General features: G+C 47.5%; 2 protein-coding genes and 1 long non-coding RNA gene across 3 annotated transcripts in view; all 3 read left to right on the top strand.

The window, feature by feature from the left end:
- LOC135391295 (uncharacterized) overlaps positions 1-26490 on the top strand; it is a 71311-nt gene that overhangs the window by 3944 nt on the left and 40877 nt on the right. The window lies entirely within an intron of this gene.
- LOC135392783 (uncharacterized) lies at positions 12183-13074 on the top strand. Its single transcript, XR_010422219.1, has 2 exons — positions 12183-12493; positions 12855-13074. It is a non-coding gene; the product is annotated as an uncharacterized LOC135392783 (long non-coding RNA).
- Positions 22657-24789, top strand: LOC135390473 (uncharacterized). Its single transcript, XM_064620179.1, has 5 exons — positions 22657-22874; positions 22941-23105; positions 23277-23475; positions 23583-23693; positions 23881-24789. The coding sequence occupies exons 1-5, from the start codon at positions 22657-22659 to the stop codon at positions 24787-24789; spliced, it is 1602 nt and encodes a 533-aa protein (XP_064476249.1).

Genomic DNA, 26490 nt, shown 5'->3' with positions numbered 1-26490 from the left:
CAGAACAAGCACCGCACATAGTGCGAAACTATATGGCATCGCACTGATAAGCATCCCGGAAAAAAAAGTTTTTTCTGTGTCTTGTAAGAGCTGGTTCAAATAAAAGCATTTTTCCTTCACTTACGTGATCTCGGTATCTTGACCCAACCTCGTGTGTCGTCTACCCGTTCCGTGTCAGCGCATACGGCAGCTATTATTTACATCCCGTACGTCCGTGATGGTGAAGGAAGACGAGGATTTGCAAACAAAATGTAATAAAGCGAAAAGGAAGCTTGCGATAACGCGCACACGGAATACTATCATGCGCCTGCGATCGCGAGACGAGACTCCGACAACGTGCTTGCCGAAGGCCGGCAATCATGGGCGGTCACGTGAACTCAATATGGCGGCGCCCAGAGATATACGGAGAAAAAGGTCTATATTTTCTAGGGTTGGTGCTAGCAATTACGGAAACCGAACAGAATACGAAACGAATGGATGCGCACGAGACAATTGATGTTCTGAGGCTGGAACACACAGAAAGGACAAATACATACAAGCCTCCAATGCCTAAGAAATTAATGTTGAAAGAAGGAAGTCAACTCAAAATCAATTGTCTCATGTTCAACAGATGCCGCTTGCGTCGATCGCGTCGTATGAATGTGTGTATGAGGGAGAAAAATGTAATAGTGAAAGGCGGATGAGTGAGAGAGTGGTTGGTTTGTCCCTTCAGATGACGCACCCTTGGAAGTCGCTGGGAAGCAAATACAAGAATGAATACATGCTGCAATAAAAAATGAATTACCTGTCGTTAATTGACCGGGTATCGGAAGAACTAGCGTTCGGACTATTGAATCGTTTCTACACCAAGAGCAGAGCAGAAATGTTGCATAGGCGTCTTCCCTTTCCCCTGTGACTTTCCGAAGACACTCGCATGGTCCGGCCAGCAGATTTTTAAACAGGAAAAGTCGGCATTCGTAGAATTCAGAATTCGTCTGCTGCTGCGATTCACCGTTCTGCGGATGCAAGAACCCGCAAGTGATTACAGCTCACCTGGAACCTGCAGGCCTAAATATTTAGACAAAAAGCACAAGACGCTCTTAGAAAATCATTTTTTTAGAAAGATTGACCGTTCTGCGCTTTATTTGCAAGTTTTTCCCATTTATTACGCGGGGACGTTCAATCACAACTCGCAGACGACAGCGGTTCTTCTCCATGGCCACGACCGCTCAAAAGCACGTTCGTGATCGGCTACGGCCGTTAATCATGATTGGCTGACTCTTAATTGTTACGTCACATCGAGGAGCGCGCTAGCTTTCTGTATCTTGGTGGTGTTGAACGAGCACACGGCAGCCTACGCTTACGGGGTAGGCAAAGGTTGTCACTGCTCTGACTGCCCGTGTTTCCGACCCTAGCAAACTGGCGCCCCCATACGGTAGCGTGAACGGCCGATTTTGGGCAGGCATGTAGTGCAATGGGGGCTATGGCTAGACGTGTGCAATAGACAGTGAACAACTTCCCGTCGATCCGTTTCGTTCGAAACTTACATATTCCCCGCGTCCTCCATATGTTCCTGTGGGCATTTGCATCGCGGCCGAGCGCCGGTGGAGGATCATATTACTGGAGGCGACGATCGCATCGCGTGACGTTTCGTGGCGTTGCTTCAGGGCTGGCGATAGACAGCCGCATCTCGATGCCACGGAAACGGACCACCCTCTTGACGTCACGTTGCTCTCAAAGAGAGGTCGTGCGCGCGTCCTTCTCCCAAGTGCGTGGATGTCGTCGCGTTCAGATGCCTACCATAAATCATACTGCTCGAGCTGCGGGAAACCAATGCGCAGCCCAGATAAAGTTGGGAATACACTACCCTCTGCAATAACGAATCGATGCTTGGAGCGCAAACTATCCCTTTAAGAAGGATCCCGTCCGTCTACTCTCAGAATATTACTCCGTCGCAGATAGGATGGCTGATCCAGGTCCCCCAAACTCACCTCGGAAAAGCGTGCAACGAAGAAGGCCGCCACTAGATACCCCACTGTTGCCGTTCCGGATCACTTCAGCGCGCTAAGTTTAGCGGCAAAATGTTTTTGTTGTTTCTGCGAATGAATCTAGTCTTTATATGTCCAAATAAAACGCGTATGACAACTTTCTGTGTCGTGTTTCGCTTTTTGGCCCCGTTTTTAAACGTGTTAAGCGATCGGAAGGATCTAGTGCACGGCTGCGTGCATCACATAGCGTACTTGTCGTACCAGGCATCGCAGGCGCAGTCGTCCATTTCTCCTTCTGTGACTTGGCCTGGCTTGGATTGTGCTTCAACTGGACCTTTAGCGCGCTACAATCAAACGCAAGCCAACGTCTGGTAACAATGGGGTATCTAAGGGCGGCCTCCGGCATTGCACGCATCGGGATACGAACAAATACATGGGAAAATGGCGACCTTGGGGGACCTGGGCTGAACACTAAGAGGCCTCGCTCACTGCTGCGCCAGATAATGTAATCTGTCATACTGAATAAACAACGAGAAACCCGTGGATAACCATGAAAGAGCGCAGACTACCTGGTTCGTAATGACAGTGAGGAAACCTGAGAAATTGTTCTCAATTTTCCCCCTGTATTGGGTCTCCTCACTGAGAAAGCCTAGAGTCACTAAAAAGGGTACAGAGCATCACACTCCTTTTCCGCCGTTCGTCGTCCGGGATTGGGGCAATCGTGTCACATGGTTTTTCCTTCCAAGAACTCGTCGTTCATATTGAGTCACCTCCATCCAGAACCGGTTTCCTGTGATGCGCTCGACTACGCGTTGTTCTCCACGGGAGAAGGGGGAGATTCGCGTACCGGTGTTAGGCGACGCAAGCGCGCCTGTCTCAAGATGGCGGGCTCGCTCGCCGGCGTGGCTCAGTGTCGCTACTCTGTTCCCTATTTAGTGACTCTGAGAAAGCCGTAGTGGGCCATAAACATGGACGACACCCAAACAACCAATTAAATCAAACAACTCTAGATACTCGGAAATACGAAGGCCCAGGATCGAATTCTGGCGTCAGCACTCCACCTTTTTCCTGAGTTGTTTGATCCATCAAACTCACTCACCACTGATCATACACCATATTGGCTGTTAAAGGGACACTAAAAAAATGCAAAACCAGCTTGAAAAATGTCCAAAACCGACCATCTTGAAACGAATGTCTGTGTCCCAATTAGTGGCGGGCAAGTAGAATTAGTTCACACAGCGCTACCGTCTAGGAGAACAACGCAATGAAAACAGAGCCTCTTTCGCGGCAACAAATGGGATCTCTAGGAGGCAGAGATTGGCGGCATCCAATGAGACAGCAGGAAAAGCGCGCGCATACCTATCGTGCGTGTGTGGATTCGGGACGGGTCCGATCATAGTGTTCCGTATATGCGAGGCATGATGAGCACTGCTGCATTATCAGTACCGATTCACTGAACAGTTCTCGCGAATATTACACTGACAACCAGGGGCGGTCCCAGCGAAGTACTTTGGAGAGGGGAGGGGGGGGGGGGGCGACGACGTCTGCGAGCCTTTAGCCAGTCGCTATCCATTTGGGAGCGAGAGGGGGGAGGGGGAGGGGGAAGGATTGGCATGCTAGACGATGGGAAGTCTTAGGAGTAACAAGTTCGGGGATGCGCACTCTTCGCTCTCCTTGAGAGTGTCACAGGGAAAGGCGGTCCCCCTCCCTTGGGACGGCCACTGCTGACAACAATCTTATCTTCACGTCCTTCATACAGCGACGCCAGTCCGCTTCCAACGCGCACAATGTTATTCAGCGGGACTGCTCCTTGGCGTGGCTCGCGCAGCATGGACTAAAAACACCGATGCACGAATCGAAACGATGTTCACTGCTTTGCGCAGAAGCAAGACACCCAGCCACCCAAAGTTCGTACGCGCGACGAACGCTGAATGAAGAATTGCGACGATGCCGTCATTCGGTAGACGTACGGGAGTCCCCAGAAAACTAAGAAAAAACATTCCAAGTGTCCGCCCAACTAACGCCCCTGCCACGCGCTAATGAGTACCCCCATGAATGACGTAAGCGACGAATGATCAGTCAGTCAACGGTCTCTCCATCACAAATCGAGGACGCTCAGATGGCGCTAGCTGCTGAGTTGTCCTGATACGTTGAGCTGTCCGCACGTTTAGAATGTCGCTGGACTCTATCGTTTGCTTGGTCCAGCTACGACTTGATATTTTCTTCCGGTCCTCATTCCTGCTACACTTTGCACGTGGGTTCTTCAGCACACACTATGAAATTCAGTGGAGATCACATGAAGTACTGTGTGTACACATGAGGGTAACTGAAGGGGACAAAAAGCGCTCAGTACTCAGTAACGGCACAAGGACACTGTGAGGAAAGGAAGTAGTGCGAGGGCTTTTTGTCCGTTAAAAGCTCTAAAGAAAAGATTTTTCTTGTAGAACCACAATTTTGTTTGATGACCTGAATATTTTTTTAAAACCAGGTCGTTAACCTGACTGCTAAAACGCATCATGCGAAGTGACTCACTCGACAGATGCATACATATCGCGGAATTCGATTTGAAAATCGCGGTGGCAATGCCCGCAACTAGCCGCCGGAGTCGTCTTGACGTCATCGCAGTGCAACCCACTAACTGGTTTGCTTGTTTGGAGAAGCGTCGTCTGCTACACGGCGAGAGAACTGGGTGTAGAAACGAAATAGAAAAGAAAAAAAAAAGAAAGCGAAAGAAGTTCGAAAAGCGCCTGCGGCGATTAGAGCGCGGTCTCTCTTGTAACCCTGACGACATCACAATCATCCTCCACCTCCTCGTTTCGGCCTGCAGAGCGAGTCGAGCGGGGGCGCGCGCGACGATGTTCGGGGGTGTTTTATTCCAAGAAAAATACTTCGGACAGAGAAAATTTGTGTGTTAGCTGTCACGTCAAGCTACATCCTTTCGTAATTCACGAGAAAGGGAAAATCTTTTGGATGGCTTCCTGGGCTCCTATAACTGAGGCACGGGGCTATACCTCTCACATGGTGGTTGATCAACTGTGTTATATTACAGCTACCGTCATCTTAGATGTGTCATGTGTCAATGTCACTGTAGGTCTGTCGAGCAAGTGAGCGACGCGTACGGCAATAGCGTTCCGTCGATGCTTTGTACCAGGGTGAGAAGACTCGTATTGGAAAGTCTGACCCACGACCCTTCTCAACCAGGTGCGGCGGCTGAGATGAAAAAGGCATGATCTATACGTACGAAATGTGTTGGCTGGGAAGAGTCCGGCATAATTTCGATAGTAGCTCCGTAACGGAATCAAAGTTTTGATTTATGATAACAACTGGTTGGAACCCACCTCTCGGAATCATGCTCGCCCTTACCCGGGGGAACAGAATAACAAAATGATAATGTACCAAACAAAGGATGTTTATTTTACCTTGAAACCGCAACCAAACGCACCGCGCAATACAGCAACAAATAACTACCATCTGCTCCAGTCCTATAAGCACCCCCCTTCCCTACCGCCCCAAACTGCCGTCGGCGCACTCTTAAATACTCTGCGTCCTGCGGCAGCGCTCCAGGGCGACAACAATGTCCCGCTTGAGATGACTGGTGGCGCCACCCCATAAACTACAACAGCAATAAATGAAGGAGAAGTGATGAGTGACGATGACATGGGATGTTTCCGCGTGATAGCCAATGGGCCCTACCCCACTTCACAGCGGTTAATCTGAGAGGTTGAATTATGATGAACGGGAAGCGATGACAGGTCGGAGTTCTGTTTAAAGCTCTTCGAGGAGTCCAGAGGCTTGCATGAAAGCAAAAAAGGGAAGCGAAGAGCCCGGCACTGATGCGCAGGAGAGCTCCATGTGCCAAGTACTTTGGACAAGCTGAATGGTCTATGGTCAAGGAGCTCAAATTGGCGTCGAATCACCCGACGTTCATTCATGTACCAGTCGCAGTTCTCGATGATATGGAGGATGGTAGCTGGGGTGTGGCAAGCTGGGCACAGCGCAGTGTTACTGTAACCCAGTTTAACCTGGAACACAGAGGTGAAGATGACGTTGAGTCGTAGACGCCGCAGAAGTGACGTAAAGCTGTGAGGAAAGCCACCTGTCATCTTAAATGATAATGGCGGGTCCACTGTATGGGGAAGTGACCATTGAGTGATGTCATGGAGCCATTTCTGGCGGGCCAAGGGTGACACCAACGTAGACAGTAGAAGCATCTGTCTCCGTTGGAGAGGATAATGGGCGCGGTTCTGGAGATACGGTGGGCCGCCGCCGCCGCCAAATCTGCCTCCTCGTTGCCCTGAATGCCAATGTGGCCGGGGACCCGCTGTAGAGTCAACCGGTGTCTCTGTTCGCCAAGAACCTTGAGCGCCGTCAGGATACTAACTACCACCGTGGCTAAAGAGCCGCGGATGCCCATGCTTCCTACACATTAGAGGGCTGATTTTGGGTCAGCGTAGATTACCCAGGAGCGAGGAGGGTAGTTCAAGACATTAACATTACATTACAACATTAACATAGCGTGCACGTAATTTGAAGTGAACCTGTTCTTGCAATGGAGTGTCGTTTTAAAGGGGCGGTCTCGTAACCCCTGCCCCTCTCATAAAGTGTACCATTCGACTGCCCTTTGTTGAAAATGGTGTACTGCAAATTTACCCAACAAAGCATGTCACAGTTATTAAATAACCGAATTGAATTGGTAAAGATTGCAGAGCATGCCGCGATCTGTGTTGGCACTAGAGATGTCACGGACCTTTTGCGAACCTGAGGTTCGCAAGGGTCCGACGAACCTTCGAACTTTAGTTGGGTTCGCAGAGGTTCGCAAAAGTTCGCGGATTTGGCCTTTGTCGTGAAAAGTTAAAAATTCTGTGACTATAGCTCTTCAAATTGAAATATCTGAAGAAAGGAAAAGAACACAAGCTTGTAAAGTCAAACATGACAAAACATTGGTTTTGCTACAGTCAGTACAAGTGCACGATAAAACGAGCGCAGCGCGGTGAGGGGCCGAGAAAGAACGATACCACGCAGGCGCTCAATAGCAACTACGGAAATTTTATTGAAGACCGCAGTTCTTATAAGCATAGAAAGTGTAATCGAGATTGTAATAATGCACCCGTGTCTATCAAGCCCACCATTTACGCAGGGGCGGTCCCAGCGAAGTATTTTTTTTTTTTTTGGGGGGGGGGCGACGACTGCGAGCCTTTAGCCAGTCGCTATCCATTTGGGTGCGAGGGGGGGGGGGTTCTGGACACGGGCTCAACCTTTTCTCGCGCGAAATCCTATCACTGGTAATCCATTTTAGGTATACCCTAGTTCCCAGCGTAAAGTCTGTTGTAAGCCTGATGGAAGACGGAGAACCCGAACAGCAAGGACGCATTCTTTTTGCTCTTCGATTTACCTTGGTTTCCTCAGTAACCTTCAACTTCTATCAACTTCTGGGTTGCACCCATGACAGGCAGCGGGCGGTGTCGTCGCAGGACACCTGGAGCCTGCGACGTTGAGGCCGCGCCTGACCCGGCCCGAGCCGATCTGCCTAATGAGGGTGACAGGAGTCGCTTCCCCGGTCAGACAACGCTTAAGTGAAGACCGTTTGCTTGTCCCAGGGACCTCGCAAACGGAACTTCTTGATGACCCTCAAGATGATGGGGAGTCCTCACTGCGAACAAATGGCGACACTCAGTCCATGGATGTTCCGCCTGACCCTACTCTCAAGCCTACCCATTAGACTGATGCATCGCTGTTTCAGCACGTCACGTATAAGAAGAATCGACTAAACGGGACCTCGGTTGTGTTCAAATTGTCTCACTGAGTCGGACTCGTTCTGGAATGTTAACCCCAACTTAATAGCTCGTGAAGTGCTCACCACGACGCAAGAGAAGGTCCTCCGCTACCGAATCCATAAATATGGCACTCTCATCGTCCCGCACAACGCACTCCGCACAACGCCTACTGGACCTAACGGTACTCTCCGGAATAGCAGTCCAAGCGTCTATCCCACAGTCCTACTTACGAACCACCGGCAGAATGACTGGCGTCCCTCGTCGTTACAGCGAGGCCCAGCTCCTTGACTACTTTTGTTCAAGTGGTGTCACAGAGGTTCAACGAGAACTAGCTTATTTTCGGGAGAGTGACAGCTACGCGAAAGCCATCGTCAAGTCGAGCGTGCTCTTAACGTTTCGACCTGGCTACGCGCTGCCAGCGGAAATTCCTTTCGGGTTCACATACTTCCACGTGTCAGAATACAATGAGCCGCCTACTCAATGTTTTAGCTGTCAGAAGTTTGGTCACATTGCTCGCGACTGTCGCGGTCCCCAAAGATGCAAGCTGTGCGCAGGCCCACATGCTTATAAAACAATGCACTTCGCGACGCGAGCCCACGTGCGCAAACTGTGGTGGTCAGCAGTACTGCCGATTTCCCGGGCCTGGCTGGCAGGTCAGCGCCACCAGCACACGCTCACCACGGCTCGACGCAGTCTTTTGCCTCTGCTGTGAAGCAACCCGTACCACAAGCTGCACGCCAACTGCCCAAGGTCACAGGACGATGAACTCCTGGTTCTGCCGCACAGTCGCCCCGCATGTCCGAGGGACCGGGGACTACGTCTGCTGCTCGGTTCGTGTCGGTTCACTTGACCTCACCATCGTCTCTCTATACATTCCACCAGCAGTCATATACAATGTGGCCGAGTTGGAATCACTTATTAATGGCCTCCCTACACCTCACTCGTGCTTTGCGGGGATTTTAATGCACGCAATGAAGTCTGGGGCAGCACGCGTACGGATACTCGCGGCCAGCGTCTTGCAGACCTTTTTGCGGACAGAAACCTCTGCGTGGTAAACAACGGCTAGCCAACCTTCATCCATTCGACCTACCTCTCCTCCTGTCTCGACCTCACCATCGCATCGGCGTCCCTAGCCCACCGGCTCCGCTGGAGTGTCGATGCGGATAGAGTCACTAAATAAGCTATTTAGTGCTTATTTATAGTGACTCTAGATGCGGACACTCTTGGCAGCGATCACCTACCTGTGTCATCCCACGCGCCCGCCGCTCGCCTATCTCACACTCCGTCAAGCGGATCAATTGACATCACTTCGCAGGGGCACTCGAGTCAACGCTTTCAAGGGATGTACAGTCAACCCTCGATTTATGAACACACTCGGTTCCCCGAAAAATCGTTCATAAATCGAGGGATTCATAAATCGGAAATTTAGTTAACTAAGTACTATCGAGCAAATGCAACAGTATTTCCGAGTTGGGATTGTGTTTATAATTCCATATATTGTGTAATTTTCTGTTTGACCATGCCTTCTGCTGTATCAATCTCACAAAGAACAGACGTTAGCGCATTCACACTCTGTTTATTATGCAATACTAAATTGTTTAATTTTGCTTTGGACCATGCCTTCCGCTGTGTCAATCTTGGAAATAAGAGATGTCACCACATTCGCACTGGACTAGTCTCGGATTTTCTCCGGGATTTTTAACCTCCGTTTATAAATATCCGGGTGACAGCGACCACCTTATTCATCAACTGAGGTCAGGAACATTTGGTCGCACAAGGTGCGACCTCGGAACGATCCGTTCACAAATTGAGGGCAAAAACGCTGGGCAACTCCTAGTTGGTTCCCAGAAATTCCGTTCATTATTCGAATATCGAGGTTCATAAAACGAGGGAAAAATGAATGGAAAAAGTTTGGTTCCCCGTGCTCGTGTTCATAAAACGAGGGAATTCATAAATCGAAGGTTCATAAATCGAGGGTTGACTGTATATGGTAACGCTCGGGACTTCTGCCACATTGTATCCAGCGCAACCCAAGCAGCTACCAGGACCTACCGTGTTCCACTTCAATTTTCAGCCGTTGATGCGGAATATGAGCAGCTCCGAGCCCTTCAAGGACGTGCCGAACGGCGGGCACGACGCATCTTTGAGGGCCCAGACACGGGAGGTGCTAGATCGCCCTGAAGGGGCACCTGCAGCTGTCAGCTGGCCTTTTCTGCCAGGAGCTCCTGGACGAATGCAGAAATATTGGAAATGTCCACTTGCATGGACTTGCCAGTCACACCCATGGTCTTCACGGTCCCTTCAAGGGCACTCAGCCGGGAAGGGCTACGATCCGCCATGCTGCAAAGGAAAGCGAACTTCGTTATCGGGGGTGTCGACAAGGGAGATCAGGCTTCGATAACCACATCTCCGCTCAATCCTGGCCGCAAATTGCGGGAAGCAGAAGGTTGGAAGTTGCTGTTAATCAACAATGCCAAACCTTCTTGAACAGATTAATTCCTCTTTTGAGTTGCGGGTAAGCTCAAGTTGCAACCTTAAAGATGAAAAGTTTCCCCTCGTAGCTGGGTCTCAGGCGTTAACTCTTTTCCATTGACCTAGTTACTGTGTGGGGTGTATTCCTCAGCATGTCCACAAAAAGGAGGGGCAGGGGGGAAGACAGAGGTCTATTGAAAAAGTCCTGTGTCCATCTCCTCGGAGTGACCCTATGTGGGTTCCCGAGCGCTTGCCTTTAAGGAGGTACCTACCCCCACAACAGTAAGGAATTTCGATGAGAGTTCGCTTCGCTGTCCTGCCCACGTCTGCCTCTTGCGTTCTTGCTTTAGGGAAACGCCTGCTCCCACGAACCGCAAGGGAAGTGTAATGTTAATGCCATTAACAACAAATCTCTTGCTTGCTTAAAGGAAGCACTTGCTCGTACGAACCACGCGGGAAGTGTAATGAAAGTGTAACTATAAGTGAATCACTTATGTGCCCTGCACGTGACTGCTGTTTGCGTGGTATAACGTTAGTGAAATTTGAAGCGACTCGTCAACTGTGCTCAGCCCATTACCGCATCTTGTGTGCTCGCTTAAAAGAACCACTTGTTCCACAGACTGCAAGGCAAGTGTAACGTCAGTGTCAGCGTAAGCGAATCGCTTCTGTGCTCTGCACGCGACCGCTTCTTGCGAGTTCGCTTTAGGGAAACACTTGCTCCTACGAACCGCAAGGAAGGTGTAAAGTTAGTGTAATTGTAAGCTAATCGCTTGTGTGCTCTGCACGCGACCGCTTCTTGCGAGTTCGCTTTAGGGAAACACTGGCTCCCACGAACCGCAAGGAAGGTGTAAAGTTAGTGTAATTGTAAGGTAATCGCTTCTGTGCTCTGCACGCGACCGCTTCTTGCGTGTTTGCGTTAGGGAAACACTTGCTCCCACGAACCGCAAGGAAGGTGTAAAGTTAGTGTAATTGTAAGCTAATCGCTTCTGTGCTCTGCACGCGACCGCTTCTTACGAGTTCGCTTTAGGGAAAACGTGTGTTTTGGCCTGGAGCCTGGAGGTGAAGGCACCCCCGAAGCAGTGCCGTGTATGCAAAAGGGAGTCTGGCCATTAGGAGGAGCCTAAAAAAGATGCTCGACCTGTCAATCAAACTTAGGCGCATTGCATTGGTTACTGTTTTCCATGGGAGCTGCCATGACACCAAATTTTCTCCAAGATGAAGGATGGTGCTTGGAATGACGAAGCGGAGATTTCGTGACAAAAAATTTTCACAGACTACTTTTATTTCATACTGTGAGTATATATCCTCATGTACGCATCTGCAAAATCAGCTTCAACTTTCGCCCCGCCATCATTATTTACGCGAAAATGGGATGTTTCGTCGCTAACGTTAGGCCTAGTTAAGACCGTGATACCAAGAAAATAGAAAGAAGGACGACCCTTATACGTAGGATTTTGCATTATATAATTGTATTTTATTTATACATACATACATACACTCTTAAACCCGTACCTTTTATTGTAACTTTTAGAAACATGTAACTTCTGTATAGACGTAGATTTCGAGATTTCTTATAGGTTACACCACTGTAACGTATATTTAGAGGTTAAAAGCGACCAAAGTCATGTCTTTACAACACGAATAGAAGTTACATCTCGAAAAAAACAAAAACATCTTGTTGTAACTTATAAATGTACCCTCTACTCCGACACTGTAACTTCTAAGCGAAATCTCCAACGATAATCTCTTTGTTAGTTTCTTATCGTTTGTTTTCCTTTTGTTTTTCAGCATAATGCCGCGTTTCAGCCTCCCATTCGAGACGACAGTTGCGAATCTACGCTGTTATTTTTTATCTGTTTCAGCGTCACCTATACGTCAACTACATGTTATCAATGCTGTATGAACACAGATTATAACTTCGCAGTCTGAAATACAGATAGTATGTTTCTTTTTAAAGGGTCAATGCCGCAACCACCAAGATTTCCGATTTCGCTGCGTAGCCGAGCCTGGTCTAGGTCTATCCACACTGAGAGCGGTTTCCTTGAAACGCTTAACGCTCGTCGTCCGTCCGTTAACAAGTGTAATCTGTTTTAATCAGTGGTTTTCCTCGCGTTTATCATAGTATCGTCAGGAACACCGGAAAAGCTAGATGTCGCTAGCAAACAAGTATATTTTCGGTGTTCTGAGGGGAAAGTGTAGTGAGTGCGAAGATTGCAAAGAATATATAACCGAAAACGAACGTCACCACCGCAGCCCTAATTCACACACTTCATACACTGGGTAAGTGTACATTTTGTGCTAGGTACGTGCGTTATTTTGATAGCAAGATCTCTTAGCGCATGTTTGTTGTGATTATGGCAAGCGTTTTGCGGCCCTGCATATGAACGCCACTTACGCTTGCTACTTTTCTGCTCTTACTTGGTCGCCAAGTCAATACACCGGCGTGCATTTTGCGAGCTGCGGATATATGCATCGAGATATATAATTCGCAGCTTCCTACTTGTTGTATTCTTACGATATTCTAAGACTCAATCGCGGAGTGAACGCCTTCCCGCATTTATGCTGATTTGTACCTTGTGCTTTGTACGGATTTGAATGGTTCCGTAAATGTTACTCTCATTGCCCAAACTTTTGTTCCCAGGATCCCACATGCAGGTTCACATACCGTCACCAGCGCAATGCAGTACCTCACAAACTCGTCCCAGAGCGCCTCCAACGCTGATAACGGAGTAATGTAGTGTCTCCTGCGTTACTGTACACTCATATTCCTCAAGGTTGTGTGCGTTTTATGTAATACTGTATTGCCATTTGCGCTCGCCTCTGCAACACGAATGTGGAATAAATTTTTTTCTGCTGCAATTCTCCATTTCGTTGGGTGTGTTCAGCTTAGCAAACATAGGTCAGTTGTTTTGACTCGCTAGCTTCCTCGCACTTTTATGCATTGCTTCTCACTTAGAAGATAGTTCTTTTTTCCACATACATGGTAAAGCGACCATGGTTTCTCCTCACATCAGAATCGCACTTGTGCACAATGTGTCACCTCTCGACAGACTTCTGTTTTTGTCATATACATATGTTCAAGATCTCCTTTTCTGCTGGTTCATTTTGGTACCTTGGTGTGTTCTGTAAATGTCTGTCGATATCCCACGCACAGGGTGTTTGTTTTTATTCGCATCACACCAGCGCTCATTTGACAGATGGGTTATGTTAATTTTCGCAAATTAACCCATCCGTAGTTACAAACATTTCCGACATTTCCTGACGCATGTGTTTGTAACTACGGATCGACTAATTAGCAAAAATTCACATACCCCACCTGCCAAATGAGCGCTACTCTGTTGCGAATAAAAATGAACATCCTGTATAAAAAGCCGCACGTTGGCGTAACCTTTACGGGCAGGTGCTGGATTGAAGGCCGTAACCTCTAATTAGTGGGTTTTCTTGTAACTTTTATAAAAGGGGTCGCTCAGAGGGTACCTGGTATCTTCTGAAATAGAGGGTAAAATATTGCGATTTTTTACCCTTTACTAAAGGGTACGGAGTTAAGAGTGTACAAGGTAGAGTATCCTTGTGGCGATGAAACTCCCCACTCTCCAAGGTCGAAAATAAAGTTGTTTGTTTGTTGCACTTGCTCCCACGAACCGCAAGTAAGTGTAAAGTTAGTGTAATTGTAAGCGAATCGCTTCTGTGCTCTGCACGCGACCGCTACCTGCGTGTTCGCTTAAGGGAAACACCTGCTCCCACGAACTGCAAGTAAGTGTAAGGTTATTGTTATATTGTGTAAGGTTATTGTTAAGGTTATTATTATTGTCATTCGTAAGCGAATCGCTTCTGTGCTCTGCACGCGACCGCTACCTGCGTGTTCGCTTTAGAGAAACACTTATTCCCGGTAATCGCAAGATATTTGAACGTGTGTAAGGCAAGTGCATGTAAGTGTGTCGTGTGTCACTTACAATGTGTTCGTGAACACAAATGTAAGTGCGCAAGTGGTAACCAGCAGTAACTACGTGAGCTATGTGTGTGCTCGTTGAGCTGCCCGCCGGAAACCGAGAGTAGCTAGGCCTAACGGGTTAGGAGACAGGTCTATTTACCAAAAGGTAAGAAACTGTCCCCTTATTTGACTAACCAGAAACCGGATGAGTTAACTTACCCGCGTGAAGTTAGAACTCGCAGGACAACCCCATCCACAACCACAAATCTGAAATCCCCGGCCATCGGCGCGCGCGGTCGCATTACAGCTCCGACCAAATATATTACGCGTGCTTCCATTACACTCCCCATGGCAAACTGGACATTTTTCAAAATGAAGTGTCGCAGACGACGTACATGGAGGAGGAGTGCGTGTTTCTTAAAAAACCGCATTAAATAGGGCGCATTCACTTGACGTCATCCGCTAGGGGTGCTTGCGTTCCCTACCGCACGCGCTATATTGTTGGTTATTTTATTTTTCGGTATCGTGGTTTCGGAATCGCCACACGCCCGTGTTCTCAGGTGCGTCAGTGCGTGCCGCTGTTGAGTTGAGTTGAGTTGAGTTGATTAGAAAAGACAAAAATGGAGAAATAGGCACTCATTCCGAGAGCCGGCTAGTCCAGATCATTTAGGAAAACACAAATGGCTATCTACGATAAAACCAATGAGTGACAAAGACTCTCAGTCAGTCACTCACACACACTGTCCACACACACTGGCCACACACGCTGTCGTTCACACTGTGTCCACCAACTTGGAGTCTGCGCAAAATCGCACAAACGCTTGCATGGCGTGAAACTGATGGTCGTGTGTCCAAGGACCCAGAACATTAACGACATCAAATGGTCTGCCATCCAGCCGAGCTAAGGAAGCTTGTAGAGATTGTCTGTGCTGCTGATACCGTGGACAGGATAAAAAGATATGTTCAGTGTCCTCAACAGTCCCACAGGTACCACAGTTGTGTGAACCCGCCTCTCCCCGCTTGTGAAGATGCCTGCTGTAGGGCACGTTGAGGCGGAGCCGGTGGTAAAGTGACGCAGACGGCCTAGGGAACGATGTTGGGAAAGTAGAGGCAAGCTCCGGGTCAACGTGGTGTAGCAGCGAGGCGCGAGCCCCGCCAGAGACCCACTGTGCCTCAGCCAGTTGGCAACACAAAGCAGTCAACATGGCCCTAGCGTCGCAGCTGGTGAAATATATGAGTCGTGACGCACGCTTCTGATGTGCTCTGCGTGCCGCAGCATCAGCAGCATCATGCCCAGTTATGCACGCAGTGTTCCAGGACACTGCGTGCTGCTGTCTTTCTTCCTTGTTCGTTATATTTTTAACTTATTATCGTACCGATTGCAAATCAGTATCTCTGTTTTTGTATACTGCGCACGCACTTTGCCACTGTGCCTGTAACAATCGGTGCGTCCGGCAAACATGCGTCTCAGCCGGTACGCAGACGCATTGACCAGGCCGGTAAGAGCCCGATACTGCGCTAAAGTAGAGCTATGTGAAGACGTCGACCCTTTGGACCTACAGGACAATGAAACAGTGTGCGATATCTACATGTGGCCACGCGTCAAGTTCACGAACATCAAGGACTACCTCGTACACAGCACAAGCTTTCTAACACGTGACCACCTCAAGGCATACAAATCCTTGGGGACCCAGAACTTCCTCACGAGCGGCTGGGTTCAAGAGCCAAAAATTAGGATCCTCCAGAACAAGAACATAGTGTTTGTTGGCAAGGTATGCATGCTGTTCTGTCACCTCTCACTAATGTGAAAGTGCATGGGCGTTGCCTGATTAATGCTCTGTAAAGTATACACGATGTCAAGTAAACCACATTTGTTCATTCTTTATCCAGGTTCGGAATTCTCAATCGTTCAACGAAGCACAGCTCCAGCCCCGGATCCTCATGCCTGGCTGACATCTCCTTTGTGTGAATAAACATATACCCCCCCCCCCCCCCCCGGATCCTCATCAAGCCCGATGGTGAAGTGTTGGCTGCTCACTGCACCTGCATGACATGCTCTCACATAGGGGCCGTGCTCTTCTACGTTGAAGCAGTGGTCAGAAAGAGGGATCAACAGTCACGTACCGACAGAGAAAATGTGTGCTTGCCATCACACGTGCGTACGCTGAAACCCACTCCCATTTCGGCGATGGATTTCTCGTCGTCAAAAATAAAGAAGCGAGTTTCGACGGGAAGGTGCCACAGAGAAACAAACAACAACAACAACAAATAGGTCATGACTAAGGCCTGGGGGAGGCCGTTTTTTTTTCGTTTTCTCCCCTTTTTTTCGCTTTCTTTCTTTCGTTTTTTTTTTTCGTTTTCTTTCTTGCCGCCTTCTTTCCTTTTTTCGTTTTCTTCCTATCTTTTCGTCCCCTTTCCTTTTCCGTTCCTCTTTACGAAAGGAATAGCAAGTCGGCCTTTGCCTGACTAACCTTTCCTTGTTTTTTTTTTTTTCTCAATAAACATATTCCCCCCCCCCCCCTGGGGGAGAGAAACAAAGCATCGCATGGGGACATAGCAAAGCCCACAAATGTGGAATAGTCAGCACTGTTGAATGCATGCCAGAAGCCAACCTGCTCTGCTTTCTTTGGAGGCAGAATATGCTGACAGCTATATTCCACTAGCTGCCACGTTTCCGCAAGTTATCCTCACGAACCTGAGGAAGGACACTGCACCAACATTTTTGGCAGAGATAATGGAGGAGTGCTAGAGGACAGCTGAAAGGGGGGGGGGGTGGGAGATGTTTAATAAAGTGAAAAAAGAAAAGAAAACGGAAATGTCAGCCAGGCTATTGCCAGCTTGCTATTCCGAAAAAGAAACTAAAAGATAAACAAAAAGACAGAAAAAGAAAGGAACTGAAAAATAAACAGATAGAAAGATGAAGGAAGGAACTGAGAATAAACAAAAGAAACACAGGAAATGAACAAATCAGAGAATTTGAGAACATGAGAGAAAAACAGGCACGCAGTGCAGTACAGGCACGAAGGAAAGTTCCAAGAATATCCAGTCACAGGGCAGGCGCAAGGCAGAGTCTTTTAAGAAGATGAGCAGGGCTGTAGTGATGGCCCACTGAGTAGGCCGAGGGACGGGACCGAGAAGGGTGGCCATGAACAATGTGTTACAGCTCAGCTGTATTAGACGGCGATGGAGGGCTTGCCGTTGGGGAATGTGCTGCTGGCAGTGCAGAAGACAATGAGGAATGTCGGCCACCTCGCCACAGCTGGAACTCACGGGGGAGCTGGATTGGCCCATTTTGTAAAGGCGCAATGGGGTGCGGGCAACGTTTAGACGGAGGTGGTGCAGCAATGCTTCCTCCTGACGACTGCATCGACACGCAATGAAAAACGTAACCGAGGGGTCGATGGACTGCACGTGACCGTTGTAGGCGACGGCCTGAGATCTTAATGCTTGGGCACGGGCTGCACTCCGGCGGCGAATAGCTAAATGGCAAGCCGAAAGTGTAAATGGTGGACGTGCAGTGGCAGGAATAGCAGCTGCGGCGGCTCGGCTTGTAGCCGCGTCTGCGCGTGTGTTACCGGGCAGGCCCACATGACCGGGCACCCATTGAAGGGACAAAGCATGACCACTGGCACGGCGTCTGTTATACATCTGAATGATCATGCTGGGTATATCCTGTATGAGGTTGGGGCGGGCCGACATCAAGCGGAGGAGGGACGCCTTGCTGTCGGTGAGGACGACCCATTTCCCAGGTGGCAAGTCAGTAATGTATTCTAGGGTAGTCAGTAATTCTCATCCGCGTGACTTGGAACCTTGCGGCCGCTTACGGCACACAAGAGGGAGAGAGTAAAAAAAAAAAAGAGACAAAATAGAAGTTACCGCTAGTCACTAAACTCCGGTGGTGCACTGTTGATAAAAATAGACTTCGTCTAGCATGATCTTAGAAGCCATACTTTAACAGAATATTTACTTACCCTGTATGCATCCTGTAAAGCCTGCGCAGCTACTTCAGCCCTTATTTGCTGGTAACATTGGCGCCAATACAGTTGTAAAATGAGCTGTGTGACAGTGTAAAATGGAATACATCCTGTGTTTGCATATGCATAAAAATTATGCATGTGTAGCACACAATGTGTATCTGTAGATGTTTCAGTTATTAGGTCTTATGTATTTTTTGTTATCGTACTATTTGAGCGAAATGCCGACATTTCAGCTGTTTGAGCCTGGTGCCCTCATCCTTGACACATATACAAGTGGGTCCAAACCCTCGGTGGAGCCTGCACAGCTGAAGACTCTCTGTCCAGGTGGCAAATTGAACAGTTCTTACAGAAAGAAGGCAGATTTCCTCTAGAAGACGAAAAAGCAGTTTATTTGAAATAGTACCAATTACTTCTCGTTTTCTTAATTGCAAAATATAGGTCATGTTACGTGACTACTGGGGCTTTTAGCTTCTTTCCAGCTACCTCAACTGGTGACTTCAAACTTATGTAACACAATAGTATAAGGTGGCAATGAAGCAGGCAAGCTGATGTCATTAGTTTGTGTCCCTCAGTCTCGGGGTTATGGGTTATTAATAGTATTGGAAACTTGGTTGAACAATAAATCTGTTAAACAACAAACAGTTATCAGAAATAAATACTTTGCGCAGAACAGTCTTACAGAATACGCTGCAGTTGTGTTTCTGTAGGCATGGTTGTTGTTAATGCTAACTGTTTAGATTTACGACGTGCTCAACATTATATACCTCATAACACACAAATTCTTGCGTAAAACATATTCTTAGGCAAACAACAAGTCCTTCGGCGGAAGGAAATACAGCCAGCTCGTCCCGTCTGTAGACCACGAAATGCAGAGTAAATCAGAATCGCTTGAAAGCGCGAATTTGTTTTGAATAATAATAGTAATGATAAAGAACACGAGTTGAAACGAAGTAAAACAAAACATTAGACTACCCAGACTTGTACGATAATTCGTGCAAACAAATCGACCAACAAAGGGGGACAGCTTCCAAATATCACAGTCGCACTTCACAACGCACTTGCTTTGTTGTCAGATTGCCAACACGTTGATATAACTGCAAGTGACGTAAATATAACTTCAACGCCAGGCATCCACCAGACACTTTTCATTGGTGACGGCGATACAACCAATACAACGTTGCGGTGAATCGCTAGAGGCCCACTTATCTCGTCAGCAGAACCCACATAGCCACAGAGATGGGTGGCAACCATAAGGCCGAAACTCATAAGGCGGAATTATCAGAAGGCCGAAAATCAAAAGGCCGAAAAATCGAAACACCGAACAATCGCATGGCCGAAAACCAGAAGGCCGAAAATTCAAAAAACCGAACTATCAGAAGGCCGAAAAGTCAGGAAACCGAATTATCGAAAGGCCGAAATATAAGGAACCCAGGATACGAAAACTTTTATTCCAACTGCGATAAAAAGTTAGCTCTACAAATGAGCTAGGATAGACTTGCTGTGAATTAATACAGCAAATAAATTATTTCACCGAACTTCGCGTTAATAACGTACTTTTGTCCACTTAGGAGAAAACAAAAAAAAGAAAAAGTAGACATATGAACCACTGTGTTATTGTATGTGTTTATGTTACACAATGGGAAATGAAAAATTACGAGCTATGCGATGACATTTCCCATTCTCATCCCATTTTCAACAATGGCTTCAACCTCGGTCATTCCTAAAACCACTTCCCTATCAACAGCTCTGACTCAAAACCGCACATAATTGTTCGGCCTTTCGATAAGTAGGGTGAGTAGCCGAGTGAATGACCTGGGACAACTGATGACCATTCTGGAAGATATCATATATGTTCTCCTGTTTCAGGGGACAAGCTCGGTCATTATACAGTTCTCGAAATAGAACGGTACAGAGAGTTGCAGGCGAAGCAAAAAGAAAAAAAAAAATCCTACAGATCTTGTCATAGATATCCTATGTAGGGGTAAATTCACGATGGTCATTAACTGGGTTTAAGTTATTTCTGTATAGCAAGCGATTCAGACGGTTGCTTGTTCAAATCACGTTCCGGTCACCAAATGTAGAGAAACACCATCTCCTCTACAATCCATTCAATGGGTGATACAAGTAATTCACTGGTATTCACCCACGAGGCACTTTCTTTTTGTAGTAAACAAACATGTTGTAGTTTTTTTTTTCTCCAGCCAGTCTATTTCTGAGCACCAAATGCTATGCATTCCAATTATTTGATGTCTGATACAAGAGCCAGGAAACTTTTTTTATAATCTTATGACAAGAACAGTCCCATTCAGGGTCTTCTGTCTCTTTGGCCTTTCCATTTTCGGCCTTCTGACAATTCGGCGTTATGATTTTTGGCGTCTTGGCTTTCGGCCTTATGATAGTTCGGCGTTATGATTTTTCGGCCTTTTGGCATTCGGCCTTCTGATAGATCGGTATTATGATCTTCGGCCTTCTGATAAGCTTCCCACGGAGATGCTTGGGTTCCTTGCTGTGAGCGGCAGCCGAGCAGAAGATGATTACATCCGACGAAAAAGTATAGCTCACATGTCATACCTGCCAGCGCAAGTTCAGCAAACGATTCACACACAAAAATCTGTTCATTATGGCATATATAGATGGGTAGAAATCCAGCGAACCGGTAGAATGTAGGAAGGGAGTTGCCTCAGGACAGAAGCCGCGGCTTCTGTCCTGAGGCAACTCCCTGTTCATTATGGCGTGTTATCCGAACGCCTGCAACCAAGAGAAACGTAATGCTTCAGCCCTCAGACACGACCAGAGCCTTGTGACATCCTAGATGCGACTGGCAGGCGCCAACCGCCAACGCCAACTGGCTCACAGCATAGGTGGGGAGTAACGCGTTACAAAGTAGTGCGTTAAATTGCTCGAAAGACGTTGGTTTGAGTTGCTTCGAGTTGCTGGGAAAAGTTGCCCCGTGTGAACGCCGGCTAACGCGTTACATTCGAGTAATGAAATATGTTAACGCATTACATTTGGGAGAAAAGTAATGAGTAACGTAACGTCATTACATTTTTAATAACTAACGCGTAACGGCGTTATGCGTTACTGCGTGTTCGGGTACATTGCTTCATCGTCTAAACTTGAGAGCTTGAGCGAGGACCGTGCCTGCAGAATCCGGGAAAATTTACGATTTTTTTTCTATTCACCTTCAACAATGACAAGAGGGTCATGTCGGAACCCAGGAAGAACGCAAGACAAGGGTTGTTGACCTACCCTGGTTGACATGTCACCTTTGTTTACGACCTCTGTTTTTCACTCCCTCTGGTATTTTTCGGACGATTGGGACAAAAGCGGCAGAAAAATAGCCTCTACCCTCTGAACAGGTAACAAAGTACCAAGGGATTGGCTGTTTGGATTTGTGCTGTGTGAGATAAAAGGTCGCCGTCTTTATCAACCTTGACAAGGAGCACTCACTGGTCATTGGGCGTCCTCTCAGCCCAACGGGCGAAGCTCACAGACGAAAAATTTGAACATCAACTACTTCTGCGTTGCAATAAATCGTACATGTAAGTTCTGTTCATGCGTGACCCTTGTTTGTGCCCAACATTGCTTGTATTGATTTTAGGATTGCACTTATGTGACTCAACCAAAAATGGTACATATTATACGGACAACTGGTGAAGTAATGCAAAAGTAACGGCATTACTTATCAGAAGTAACGGCGTTAGTAACGCGTTACCTACTACCGCAACAGTAACGAATAACGTAACGCGTTACTTTTTGAAAAGGTAGTGAGTAACGGTAGTGCAGCACAAAATAAAAGTAACTTCCCCACCTATGGCTCACAGCTGCCTCCTATGGCGAGCATTACTTGGCATTGCGCAACACGGGTGACGTAACGGGGGCCAGAAAACTGTCCGTACAGTTACCCGATCTATGGGAGAATGAGCGCGGGAGAGGAGGAATGCGGAAGAGACACTTCAGGCCCGCGCTTCTCACAGAGTGGAGCGATTTCGCCCGGAAAAATTTATGGCATATTAGTTTCTCGGCGGGAAGAACAGTTTCCAGCAAAAAAAAAGAAAACAATAATAAGGAGGGGGGGGGGGGGGTTCGGGAGATTTCATAGTCCCTTTAAGCAAGAAGCTGTGCTATCCGCAGAAGATGGAATTTTGGGCGCCACAAACAGCATGGGGAAAGGAGAACGAAACCAATGGCAAAGATGCGTACGTCACAGAGGTGACTGCCTTACACCAACACTTTCGTGTGCAAAACCTCAGGGCTCCAAATATTTCCAACACACCCGTACCTCGTTGCAACACCTGACAGGCTTGTACAATGTACGTGTTTTGGTAAGGGTGTATTGCAGGTGAAGTGCCCGTACAGCTCTAAGAATGACATTGCCGAGGCAATAGACGTGTTGCGCTAAAGTTTGGGAGGGTGATCGGAGCGCCGCTCCGGCCCCTGTCGGAGGAATCCGGCAAAGTACGGCCGCCTCGCTGCCATTTGCCTCGTTGCAGTTATATGTTGGTAGGGCGGCTCAACTGCGCTATTTGTGCGAAATGGCAGCAACTGAACGAAAGTGGAAGCCAGGCACGAACTACTGCTCCGTTGTGCGGTGCCACAACAGCGGCAGACTAGCTAGGAAACTTGCAAACAAACCTTTGAGCGGACTCACAGGTCAGGAACAGCTGCCGCCAGTACGCTTCTATCGCTTCCCGGGCAAGAGCTACGAAAAGCAACGACGCGAAGCCTGGATACAGGCCGTACGACGGCAGAAGTAAGTAAGAGCATCTGCTTCGTTATTGCTTTCGTTCGTTCTTACTCAAAACCGTCATTATTGCAGTGAAAACGGCTCAGCATGGGTCCCTAGCAAGACAGCACGAATATGCAACTACCATTTCGTCGGCCACGCGAAAAGTGACATCGAACAAAGCCCTTCCTACGTGCCAACGACATTTCCTGATGTTTATCGGAAAAAGGCAGCTGCAAACGAAGGCAGGTTCAACAGGTGGGTGAATTTCAGTAACGATATGTTATTTCAGTAACGATATGTTAATAACAAGCGGTGTGCTCGTAACTGGCACCATGTAATGTCTATTTTGTCTATGAAATATCATTTGCCTATGAAATGTTTATTTTAAGGTTCCTCAGGCGGTCACAGTCCCTCACGGTCCCGCAGGCCAACTGTAACAACAGCAGATGGGGCAGGGAACAGCCCAACAGCCCAGGGATGTCCTGAAGAAGGATATGTTGATGCCACCCACGAGCCAGAGATCACAGCCGAGCACAGTGCAATTTGTGATGACGAGTCAAGCACATTTGATTCCCAAGAGGGCCTGGTGCAAGGACAGAATGACCGTCAGCTTACGGCTGCTGCGGTAAATATGTTTCTGTGCCATAATTTCCTGCTTCTGTTGTGTTAGTCTTTGTGTGTACCACCAGCCAGGCCAAAAGACATCATTGTGTATGTCGAATTTCATTTCAGGAAACACAGACAGACTTCCCACACGAAGATGGAGGCATCAGGATCTTCTCATCTGTGACGAATGAGGGTGTTGCTTCGACTCAGGTCACGCACGACAGTAAAGTGACAACGGTACGTTCACCTATTACCTCTGCTTTCCAGTGGTTCATTAGATACACAAGTGTTAAGTATTGCACAAGTCATGCACAAGTGAAGTTAGTATTTTGCTTTCAGGTTTATTAATTGCTTACTTTTCCTTACAACCAATAAATGTTTGTAACTTATTTTCTAATGTATTCTCTGCCCTTCAATTTCACAGGCTAGCCAGATCAGTAGAGATTGGAAAAGAAAATGTGGATTTTCGGGATTCAAGTCACTCGAGGCATCTGAGCAGTCGTTACGCGACTTGTGCTGCGTTACGCTCCAGATATTCTGTGCACTACTCAACATGATCCCTGACCAAAGGTGTAAAAGTACCGACATGACAAAAGAAGATAAGCAAGCGCTATTCCTGATGAAGCTTAAGCTTGGAATAAGCCTCACATCATTGGGAGCTCTCTTCGGAGTGAGGAAGTCAACCGCATCCAGAGCATTCCGCTACGTTTTGGACATCCTCAGTGTGAAGCTTGAAAGATGGGTTTTTGTGCCACCGCGCGATGTCATCAGAGACACCATGCCGGACGTGTTCAAGCAGCACTACCCATCATGTACGTTTATCATTGACTGTACAGAGATCAAAACTGAAGCACCTGGGCAGACTGATCAACAGTATTACCTATATTCAAATTACAAGGGCACTTTTACACTCAAGGTCTTGGTCGCTATTGTGCCAAACGGACAAGTGGCATTTCTGTCCAAGACATATAGAGGACGTCATAGCGACACTTTCATTACCAGGGACTGCGGTTTTCTTGAGCACATCCAGCCAGGTGACGTTGTCCTGAGTGACAAAGGTTTTCCGTCTGTGAAGGCAGACGTGTCTGAGAACGGTGCTGTTCTGATAATGCCACCCATGGAAAGTGGAGGACAGTTCTCTCGGCAGCATATGGAGGACACCTATCGTGTAGCTCAAGTGCGAATACACGGAGAAAGAGCAATCCACCGCCTAAAACTTTTCAACATCTTGAATAACCGGGTACCGGTCACCTTGATTCCACACATGAACAAAATTATGCGTGTGTGTGCTGCTCTCGTGAATACACAAAGCCAGATTATAAAGACTGGCTAGCTGCACTTCATGTCGAAGATATGTGTGTAGTACACAACTCCATTTCCTGCAAGAATATTTATTGCACAGCATTTTGCAACTATCACCATCACAAGTGACCTGGATCTACAAGGGGGACACTAGGAGGGGTAGCATATAATGAAAATAAAACATTTCTAATTTGGGGATCAACTCCGACAGTAACATGTTGTCGCGCTTGGTGAGGATTGTCACACTTTGTTCCTTCCCATACACAAACAGTATTGAATACTTGACGTTTAAAATGTACATTTGTACCTGAAGCTGTGAGTAGTACCTGTGCTGCTTTTTCACAGTGACGTCCTCATTTACAAATTCTAGATATGGCAAATATGATTTCTTCAGTTTGTAGTCCACCAGTTGCTTGTCCCTGCGGGTGAAGGGGCACTTGATTTCTAGGAGGTGTGCCTCGTTGCCTATTCTGGTCAGTCCGTCCGGGCTGCAACACAGCCAAGGCTGCTCAGGAAGGACCACTAAGCCTGTCTGTAAGAACTTTGTGTTACCCACTGCCAATGCCCCATGTAACGAGACAAATAAAACTGACCTGTATAATTTGTACACCCAAGTCAACTGCAATTTTCTGTCTTGCTGCTACTTCTGTTCTAAGGCCTGTGTTGGACGAGGTTTTGTGGTACAGCTGGCGTCAAAACAAGATGGGCAAGTAGCTATAGACGGTTACCATATCGTGTCGCAGCTGTTGAGAATGGCTTCGTCATAGTAAAGCGCATGGCAAGCTCTTCCAATCTGTCGTTGCGTGTCCTGATATCGTGGGCCTTTGTGCTGGTTAGACGCACTTTTCGTTCACTAAACCACCTGTAAGGGAAAATGAGCTTGTAACAACACCTACAGAAAGATAAAGTTATCGACAAAGAAAAGAAGGGCCCTTTACTCTTGCTGGTTGCTCTGGGATTTCGTGCGGATTGCAAGAGCATCTACGGCCTCATCCGGGACGACAGATGACATATAAAATGCCCTCTGTGCTTGAGTTATCTCGGCAATAAAATCATGCGCAACAAATGCAGACTTCGTGTTTGACAATCTCTCGCAGCACAAGTTACGGTAATAGCAATCTCTCTGTTGCATCTGTGAAAGGAGCCCTCGAAGATCTTCCGCATAGCAGATCCTCACGACTTTGTCCAACACGTCGTCGAGCAGAAACTTGCATTCTCGTTCCACAACATTACGTCTTATGGACCGCATGTTGTCTATCATGGATGAGGATGTTCCCGGATAATTTAGAAGGACAAATGGGGATACGTCGCATGTCCCTGGTGGGCACCTGGATGTTGGGACTTTGACAAGAAAAGTTAGTAAAAAGAACTATAAATGTGCCCAGCAGAACAACAGAATTCCAAAAATAAAAAATAAAATGAATAAATAAAAACCTTTAAATAGTGAGACAACATCAACGTTCATGTCTCGCTTCAGTCTTTCGCTGGGAACACCCCAGGTTTGCGCTACAGAAGTTTTTGTGCAGTCGGTCGTCTCATTCACGTACACGCACAGCGCGGCAGCGTGCTTGCATTGTCCTGCGACTCCAGCTTTACAAGTGCAGCTGCCCCGTACCACCTTAAACGGTGGTGGTGAGGCCGAAAGCTACAAGGCGATAAACACAGTGTCATGTTACCAAAGCCAATACGAAATGGCAACAAAGTTAGCACGCCAAAGAACACGCACGCGTAC

This window comes from Ornithodoros turicata, chromosome 4 (assembly GCF_037126465.1).
Source record: "Ornithodoros turicata isolate Travis chromosome 4, ASM3712646v1, whole genome shotgun sequence".
Taxonomy (NCBI): Eukaryota; Metazoa; Arthropoda; class Arachnida; order Ixodida; family Argasidae; genus Ornithodoros; species Ornithodoros turicata.
Note: the sequence above shows the minus strand (reverse complement) of the source record. Positions and strands in the feature narration are given on the sequence as shown.

Coding starts and splice junctions, on each gene's coding strand:
- LOC135390473 (XM_064620179.1), top strand. CDS start 22,657: ATGGCAGCAACTGAACGAAAGTGGAAGCCAGGCACGAACTACTGCTCC. Junction 23,106..23,276: donor AACGAAGGCAGGTTCAACAG/GTGGGTGAATTT, acceptor ACGGTCCCGCAG/GCCAACTGTAACAACAGCAG. Junction 23,694..23,880: donor ACGACAGTAAAGTGACAACG/GTACGTTCACCT, acceptor TCAATTTCACAG/GCTAGCCAGATCAGTAGAGA.